General features: G+C 41.9%; 1 protein-coding gene across 5 annotated transcripts in view; it reads right to left on the bottom strand.

The window, feature by feature from the left end:
* zgc:66433 (uncharacterized protein LOC321250 homolog) overlaps positions 1–9,533 on the bottom strand; it is a 52,367-nt gene that overhangs the window by 2,428 nt on the left and 40,406 nt on the right. For 4 of the 5 annotated variants that reach the window (XM_046029864.1, XM_046029867.1, XM_046029866.1 and 1 more), the window contains 9 exons: positions 7,414–7,569; positions 6,541–6,643; positions 5,555–5,831; positions 4,941–5,460; positions 2,729–4,280; positions 2,428–2,516; positions 1,770–1,932; positions 1,493–1,602; positions 1,038–1,131 (listed from right to left, as the gene is read on the bottom strand). In XM_046029864.1, coding sequence (XP_045885820.1) covers positions 1,038–1,131; positions 1,493–1,602; positions 1,770–1,932; positions 2,428–2,516; positions 2,729–4,280; positions 4,941–5,460; positions 5,555–5,831; positions 6,541–6,643; positions 7,414–7,569 — 3,064 coding nt within the window. Of the gene's footprint in view, positions 1–671; positions 785–1,037; positions 1,132–1,492; positions 1,603–1,769; positions 1,933–2,427; positions 2,517–2,728; positions 4,281–4,940; positions 5,461–5,554; positions 5,832–6,540; positions 6,644–7,413; positions 7,570–9,533 lie in introns of all 5 variants that reach the window. The other variant, XM_046029868.1, reaches the window with a different exon arrangement.

The raw sequence follows: 9,533 nt of genomic DNA, 5'->3' as shown, positions 1-9,533 counted from the left end.
TGTGTGTATATATATATATATATATATACACACACACACACACACACACACACACACACACACACACACACACACACACACACAGTAATGTGTGTTAAAGACCATTTTAACCTTTATTTTAACCTTTGTGAAGTGTCTTTGAGGCCATGAAAAGCGCTCCAGAAAATAATAAGTATTGTTATTAATCTTTTTTGTTGTTGCAAGGAATACCTTCATAAATATGCAAATTAAGGCAAATAATATACATATGCAGGAAACTGCATATAATTTTGCATGTAACAACATATGACTGATATTAGAAGCGTAATCGTTTTTTGAGTTAAAAGTGGGCAAAAGAGATACAGAAGAATACTAAGAAGTTTTGTTGCTGCACAGAAATCACACCAACTACAGAGCAAAGAACAGTCGTAATATGTAAAACAGCACAACTCTTTTGTATGGTGAACTATTTTATAGAATCTGTGGTTTGTTTTTTCCTCTTTATACTCCATTCTGGAAAAGCACTATTTTCCTATTCTAAGAGATTTAGTATTTTTGTCCAATTACCCTTTTCACCTTTCTCAAAAATTAAGAAAAAACTCTCACAGTTGTATTTTTGATACATTTTTATCTTGATCAGTTATATCTCTGTGAGCCAGTTGTCATGTGTAATCAATTCAAACATAAAGTACCTCAGAGAACACACACTGTATGGATGTTCAAATGTGACGTGAATTGAATTTTGTTGGGTCAGTTGCGGTAGCGAAGTTTTTCCAGATGAGGGCAGCATTGCATCGGTCAAAAGCTTTACTTGCATGCAACAGGTCAGGGTGCAGAACAAAAAGCGGGAAAAGTGGCATTTAGTGTACTCAAAGCATACCCAAGTCAGCAAAGCAATTCAGCATGTCGAGTAGAAAAATTCTAATTTCTAAAGAAAACCCTGTTGGGATGCTTCCATGCTACAGATGATGTGTCTTCTGTAAATGAAGCAGCACAACATGTTTTACAATTTCAAATGATAGGGGTGTGTGTGTGTGTGTGTGTGTGTGAGTTCTGACCTTTGCCGGTGGACTCGACTGTGTTGTTACTGTGCTCCCGGCTTGCAGCTGAGCTTACATACATCGGCAGTGAACTCTTCCTCCCTTGTTCCTCCTGATGACAGGGAGCAGCAGAGTTAGTTACACAGATTATGTGGCTGGAAATGTGTGGTGATGTACTGTAAACACATGGAAGCAGGTCTAACAGAAGACCAAAACAGCATATATACTGATGCCATCCAAGTGCACTTTCATTTGAACCACGACATGTGACTCTTTAGAGGCTAATATAAAAAAAAATGCTATGCAATTATTGTTGTTGGTAAAACAACAAATAAACTAAACATCAGTCATTAGATTTATTACTCTTATTTTATATTTTGCCCCACCTCTTATAGAAAGTGGGCACCTACGTTATTGTGTTTCTTTAGTAGTTTGCTTTTGCACACAATCGTAGCCACATACACACAGAGTACCTTCTTGACAGCTATCTCTTCCAGTGAGTTTTCTTTATAGATCCTCTGTTTCTGTTTGGCCACAGAGATCCAGCTGGGAGAATCAGATCCACCACGAACTGCAGCTGGGTCTGAATCAATAACACAGCAGATGCAGTGTTACATCCTGGGCTGAATCAGTCGGATTTAGCCCACGTTTTGAACAATTACAAGTGAGCCCCTTCTACAGTATATAAGAAAGCTATAAGCCTTATGCACTTAGTGTAAAGTCAGTATGTGAGAGGATGTTTGTACACACCTGAGATACGCTTGTTTTTCCCTCCATTATCTCCAGGTACATCTGGTTTCTTAGGGAGGGTAGGCTTGTTGCTGACCGGCTGACTTATGGAGGGCTTTATAGTGACAGGCTGTGGTGAGTCTACTTTACAGCTGGTTGGCGGAGCTGGTGGCTCAATGGGAGGCTGAATATGAAAATCAATATCACATAATAAATACAAAATTCAATGCAAAAACTCCCTTGGACCTGCATTTGTTGCTTTTTGACCACTTGGGGGCAGCAGAAACAAGCTCTACACAAACACTGACAGATTATCACCCTAGATAGTTGATAAGGCGAACATTAGCGTTAGCAAACAGCTGCGTATTAATACATCCAGCAGATAGGGAGCAACATTAGTCTTCATTTAGTCCAATGTAAGTCCAATATTCGCTTTTCTTTTATCGTTATTCATGTTTTAGAACTTTTTTGCTGAAAAAAGCAACCATAAGTTTAGGGCCCTGAAACCAAAACAATCAGCAACACTTTTTCCACATACAAGCAGCTTTGGATTCCTGCAGAAATCCTCAAAATGGGACATCTTCAGTACTTTTAAAAGATTTGCAGTTTTTTTCCCCAATGTGCAAGTACCATCAAAGAAGAAGCTTTCCCTAAACAACAGTAAAGTTGGGGTGATCACCTCTGTGTTTTCCTCCTCTGAGCTGAAGCGGTGCAGAACAGACGTCTTCCTCAGCCGAACTCCAAATGGATTGTCAGGGTTTCCCTCCACTACAACAGAGTAGGTGGAAGGAAGTTGGTCTGCGGTTTAACTTTATTTTACCTCCAAAAGCAAGCTCACCTCATGTGAATTAGACCAGACTATTTGCATTTTTTTTGGTGCAAGGACAAGGGGAAACATGACCGAGAATAATACAATTTCAGTTTAGGACACTTAAAAAGGGCCAGGAGAAAGACAAGACGAGCATGTTCAACATCCTTACCTTCTGTGCTCGCAGCAGTTGAGGTCGGAGCTTTATAGGGGGGTGGAGTTGCATTGCTCTGTGGTTTGGCAGCGGTGGTCCCTGCATTCCTCGCTCTACCAGGACTCAACACTAGTTCAACCTTAGCTGAACTCGCTGGCTCTGCTTTCACTTCGGGGTCCTTCTTATTTGCAGCCACCGCCTCCACACCTGCGGGCCCTGTGACGACGGACGCTGAAGAGGAGACGCAGCTAGGTGGGGACGAGGGAGGAGTCAAACTCTCTTTGGCATCTTCTACAGAGAGTGATCTCTGCCAGGCGGGGGCGATGGTGAAGCGGGCTTTCCTCTGATCTGAACCACTGGATGGCTGGTTCACCGTTTCCTCCACAGAGGCAGGAGGTGTAGCTTCTTCCTCCGGGGCCGACTGTTTCTCTTCTTCTGCTGTTTCTACTGTGTCAGCTGGTTCTTTTTCTGTGGATGCTGTATTTTGCTCTGTGGATGCTCCACCCTGAGAAGGTGTCTCACTTTCTTTGGTATATGCATTAGGTGAAGACTGTTTAAAGAAAGATGTGACCTTCTCTGAGCTTGGAGAGAGTAGATTTATGTGGAGTGTGGTAGTGCTGGTCTTACTGGGAGTGCTGGCTCCACTGTCTTGTGATGGAGTCTCATGGTGTGACTCTGGAAGAGACAAAGAAGAAGGCTTGGAAGAAACATTGGCTTGTTCTGCAGCTTCAGTTTGATCGTTTTCAACTTGCTTCGTGCCTAAATGGGATATTTCTACACCTCCCTGCTCCAGATCCTGCTCAGTTTGATCCAGATTCTTCTCAGTTTGATCCAGATCCTGCTCAGTTTGATTCAGAGCCTGCTCAGTTTGATTCAGAGCCTGCTCAGTTTGATTCAGAGCCTGCTCAGTTTGATCCAGATCCTGCTCAGTTTGATCCAGAGCCTGCTCAGTATGATCCAGAGCCTGCTCAGTATGATCTGCATCAGGTTGATTTGCTTCACTTTCTTCCCCTTGGTTTGAATTTTGTTCTGTGTGCTTGATCTCACCGCCTTCCTGCACTCTCTCTTCTCCATCTTCCTTCTCCTCTCCAAAGCGTTGACTAGAAGCTGCTTGACTCTCATGCACTACGGCAAATACCTGATCACCCACTTCTGTGGGGATTTCATCATCGCTGCTGTGTTGTGGGGTGTACACAGCGTCATCTCCAACTACAACATCTACACCCTCATCTGCCCCCCTCAGCGGAACGGCACTTTTAACTTCTACTTCTGTTGTATCAGGAAACGTCTCTGTCATCTCTTCTGCATCGTCCCTGTCTTCTTCTATCGCTTCCTCTGCCTCCTCTACTCTCTCCTTTGCCTCCTTCACCTCCACATCGTCCTCTTCCTTCTTCTCTCGTCCCTCCTCCTCCACCTCTGGCTCCTTCTCCAGCTCTATCGCCTCCTCCTCTCCCTCACTTTCTTCGACTTCTCTTTCCTCTTCCTGTTTGAAAGAGTTTCCCATAAGCCTATCATTTTTTTCCTCGGGTTTGACTTCCTCTGCCTCCTCTTCATCTCCTTCCTCTTCTTGCTAGAAGATAAAACGGAGAGAGGAAAATAAGGGAAGTAGAAATTTGAGTCACAGAAGAACCACACCAACATTTGGGCATTCAACAATTTTCTACAATCTTCTCTCAACTATGATCAAAATTAACGAGAGGCCCTGATCTGTTAAATGGTTAATTGTCTGGCTTTCTCCGCAGGGGGATTTTCTTTTATAGCAACTTGTTTTGACAGCTTTAACACTTCAGTTGCTGGTAGTTTTGGTAGTGGGTTGGAGAACATCCTCCATTTTACCTGACAGTGTAACATCACCTGTAATGGAATCTTTTATGTCCTCTTGACTGTCTAACTTGATGTCAAACCATTCCCTCTTTGTTTCTGTCCCTGTATCACTCTGCGTTGACAGTGTTGACAACCGTAGTGATACCTTGACATTTTTTTCAGAGCCCCTGACACCTGACACTGCTAAATTTGTTTTTGCCTGCGGATTTCCAACAGCAGGACTTGAAGCGCTACTGATTGAGAAGCTTTTTACGGACGTGATATTTTTGTGAATGAAAGCTGCGCCCAAATGGAGCAGAACAAATTGCCTTATATAAAGACAGAGATTGGTGAATCCCACTTGGAATTGGAGGAGTTTCACTGGTTTTTCAGTCATGACATTAAAAATGAATCAAAAGATACATACACCATGTTGACTGACATGTTCCACCACTAGCTCCTCTTCCTCTTCCTCTGCTGCATCTTCATCCTTATCTTCAACTTTCTCCTCTTCAACATCTTGACAAGAAGTACTACTACTACTGGTGCTTAAAGTGGCAGCCTCTTCCTCTTCCTCTGTGGTCTGATCTGCCAGAACGGAGCCAGCCTGATAACCGACAAGCTCATCCTCCTTTGCCTCCCCCTCCTTCACCTCCTCTCCTTCTTCTATCTGTACATCTTCTCTTTCCTTTTCTTTCATCTTCTCCTCTATCTTCAGGACAACGTCCTCACTCTCCACGTCCAGTGAGCAGGACGCGATGGGAGTCTTCAAGGAGCTCAGCACCTCTTGCAAGAAGGAGCTCTCCTCGTCCCTGTTTTCCTGGACTCCATCTTCTTCTCCTCTCAGCGCCAAGTCACTTTCACCCCTGTTCTCCTCGGCTCCATAGGCAATTCCTGGCGGGTCCATCAAGTATTCTCTTGGACCAGCAGGGGGCTCTGGCGTGGATCTAGACACAAATATGAAGGGGTCAAATTGATAGAAGGAGAAAACAAGGCAGACTGGAAAGAGGAGAAAAGAAGGAGGAAATGACATCTACTCACCGGGGACTTTCCACAGAGGACGCTCTCGAGCTGGGTTTGAAGGAGGGCAGGGGCTGGACCTCTGGGGCTTCCTCCTCTGAGAGAGACGGCTCAGGAGGAGAGGAAGTGTCCAGGCAGCGAGACACATCCTGTTCTGTGTCGGACTCATCCTCTTCCTCCTCCCTCTCCTCCTTATCACTCAACAGGGATGGCCTGAAATGTTGTCTTTGATCCTCAGCGTCCTCGTCTGCTTCTTCTTCCATCTCCACTTTTGTTTTCAGCTCATCACCACTTATGGCTGGATCACAGACAGACGCAAAAGTCTCAGAGATCAATGTGATATGAAGCAGTGGCAGCAACTATATGGAAGTCTATGGCTGCCAATGTTAAAATGAAATAGTTTAACCACATCAATATTCATTAGCAATTTGTGTCTGCCTGTTGTTTGACAACAACTTTAAACAATATAAAAATGAAAAAGCCCAATTTTCATATTTGAAAATGCATAATTTTTCCAATTCTAAATAAAAGTTTTATGTTTATTATCATTATCATAAGATAATTAAATTATTAGTGAAATGGACTTGGACCTAAATTAGAAAGTTTAGTCATATCCTGATTTCAGTTAATTTCTAATAAATCCGAGCATTTTCATAACAGCAGGACTCTCCCGGGGTTCTTTTTGAAATCTCTCAAAGTTAACCAATATAAAAAGCTAAAGTCCGGACATGGTTTTATTAAAGCTATTTCATTTTCAAGTTAAAGTTGCTAAATGTCTAAAAAAAAAATTATATAAATTTAGGAGTAATTATGCATTTTCATAACCTATTATTTTGTCTTACAACACAAATGGACAACAGAATTTAATTAGATTAAAGGATTTCATTTTAATATTGGGTACTTAGAGACTTCCATACATGCAAAGTCATTATAGATATATAATAGATATAAAGTAAAAAAAAAAAAAGAAAGACGGAACAGAGTTGAGCAACAAAAAGTGCACTGACGTTCTGTTGCCTTCTGATGTTCTCGCTCCTCCAAAGCTTCTGTTATGGAGGCGTTCAGTGTCTCCTCCACCACAGAGTCTCCCTCAGCTTTCATCTCCAGCCTCTGCACGGACAGAAGACATTAGCAATGACCTCATTTTCAGTTACCAAATGGAGGTTCATGGTGATGTAGTGATCTAGTTAGACAGTCCAGAACCGAAGATGCAGGTTAAAGCCATTAAATTTCTGCCCTGCTGAGGTGCCACTGAGCAGAACGTGGGGAAAAAGATCATCACCACAATATTAACAACTACTGAATATGTCTGTATAAACACTCTCCAAACAATCTCTTTTGAACCAGCTTTGTGGGTTTGGGTCTTATTTCTGCAGTGTTAAACATTATGGAAAACATAAAATTGTACTCACCAATTTAATTGCTAAAATCTGAGAATGCTTCAACTTCCTTAAAACGAAACATGAGCAGTCAGATGATCAGATAAATTTGAAAAAGAAACCCCATGTTAGCCAAACTTATTTTGAAGGAGAAAATGACTACGAATGTTAGCATAATTAACTTTATTATTAACTGTAGTTGTAAATCAGATTTTTGGTTGAACTTTAACGTATGGTACTCAACGGATTTTCACCAACTGTTTTCACTTTTCAGTTTTAGCTCCAAATAAAGAGCTTTAGATAATCTGAATGTCCGTTTTTTAAGGAACATTTCTTTAAAGGACTTTCTTCAGTTTCAGCAATTACTTTGGTAAGTTCAGTTTTATAATAAACAATAGAAACAATAGCTAAAACTATAAAAATAGGACCCAAGTTTTATTAAACCAGAATGAGCATTAAGCATATGTAGTGGTGTATTAGAATGTGTATTGAATCTCTTACACTGACAGGTTTCCTCTTGTTGCGGGCTTTATATCTCAGGCCCAGCTTGTGTTTGGCAGCAGAGTTATCCAGACATCCGAAGGGACTGGCCGGCTGACTGAAGTCCCCTGGAACCACCAGGGGGCTCACCGCTCTGCTGGAGGCAGCGCAGGACAGCTGGGAAGAGAAGGAGACAGAGACAAAAGGTTTCACTAAAAGGTTTCACAAATACTCCTCAGGCATTTGAGAATACAGGTGAATTACCTCATCCAACCAGCCAACACTCTAATCTGTGATATCATCTGGAGACACCTCTGGAGGAGTACCATTAACAAAAGTTGGGCTTTGTCCATGCACGGGAAAATTGTGCCCACATGCCACTGTATCCACAGAGAGTCATGTCACTGATTTGACTCGTCGCTCTTAGTCTGGTTCCTGGCTTTGAGAAAGTAAACAGCTCAACATAGAGGTGGGGGTGTAGAGTGTGTAAATTACGATAAAAGGTGGATTATAAGGAAACCAGAGGAAATAAAGCAAGAGCAGCAAAGAGAGGGAGCAGGAGAAGGAAGTCCAGCTGTATAAATATTGGCTGTCCTTATCTGCAGGACCAACAGTCATCACAAGTATCCCTCTCTTACTCCTTACTACTAAAAATTCACATTGACTTATTTCAACATAAAATATCAGAGGTTTTCCCTCTCATTTATTATCCATCAAAATACAAGAGCCCAAAATGATTCACAGTTTGACATCTCAACACACTCATGGGGTAACTAGACGACTACAGTGACAGTTTCAGCTGACAAATACACAGACAGATCTGCTGCTTATAGGTTTTTTTTTTGTGGAGGAAGTTTAAGAGACTGATATCGCTAAAGATCAGCAAATGAAACCAAAAGTATTTATATAGCTAGATAGCTCCAGAGGTCATTGATGGTACAGTGTGTTTTTATGATTTGGGTGGACTGACCCTTTAACACTCACATTGTTGTCTTATTTTGAGCAAAACTCGTAACTAGACTGAGAGATTGTGTGACATTTAGAGAGGACATCTAAGTTTCTTAAATTTTCAGATGCATGTGTGTGTGTGTTGTGAGTGAGAAAGAGAGGTTGCCAGGTTGAGGCAGAAACGCTATAACTACAAGCAGACGCTCTGACTGCCAGAGAAACCATTGGAATGCACTGTGAACACACACACACACACACACACACACACACACACACACACACACACACACAGTGGGTCAGTGGAATAACACGTACAGTATTACGGCCAGAGGAAAGAGAGAGAAGGTCAGAAAAAAACAGACAAGGGAAGACCGAAAGTGACACACAGAGGAATCAAGAGGTCAAGTAGCAGACTTCCATTTAAGGTTCGAAGAGCAGCTTGAGGATTGGTTTTGAACCCAGCCACACACACACCCTGAGGTCCGTCTTTAAGCATCACACAGAAAGCACATGACGGCTATTTAGATACCGTACGCCTATGTGTTTGTGAATTTACCAGTTAAATGCTCAGGTGGAAATACAAAACTGATCTGATTTAAGAGGCCATTACACCATTCAAATCAAGACAGAATAAAAAAACAGCAATGTTTTATGATTTTATGACAAGCATTTGAGTTTTACTCCCATGAGAAGAAAAGAAGTTGAACCGCTCCTGTCTTTTTTGTTAGTCCATCCTCAACACTGACAATGACTGAATTAAAATCTCTTCCTGTCCGCATAACATGATGCTTTGGCCACCTGGATCCTCACCAAGCTGTAATCCCCACTTTGACATATTATCACCATATAAAGTTGATATGGCAAACCGTTGCCTGTTTACACATTCAGCAGACACGTAGCAACAGCAGCATTTATTTGGAGAATATGCAAAAAGACTGACCCAGACCCAAGTATCCATGGTGATGGACACGCTGGCTAGCACAAAAACTGTTAGTGCTGCAATGAAATCCCTTTTCAAAATAAAATCTCAGAAAAGCATTCTGTGTCCCTGTGAAGACTGTCACGAGTTCTCAGCAAATGGAAAAGCTTCAGAAAGTACCACTGCGACTGCAATTCATAAGTTACGGCAGTCCTCCTTGACCGCATTCCTGTGTGTGGAATGCACTTTAAAAAGGGATATTTTCAGGTTTTTG

Source organism: Micropterus dolomieu, linkage group LG19 (assembly GCF_021292245.1).
Source record: "Micropterus dolomieu isolate WLL.071019.BEF.003 ecotype Adirondacks linkage group LG19, ASM2129224v1, whole genome shotgun sequence".
NCBI classification, from domain to species: domain Eukaryota; kingdom Metazoa; phylum Chordata; class Actinopteri; order Centrarchiformes; family Centrarchidae; genus Micropterus; species Micropterus dolomieu.
The sequence above is the reverse complement of the archived record's forward strand: the minus strand, read 5'-3'. Positions and strand labels throughout refer to the sequence as shown.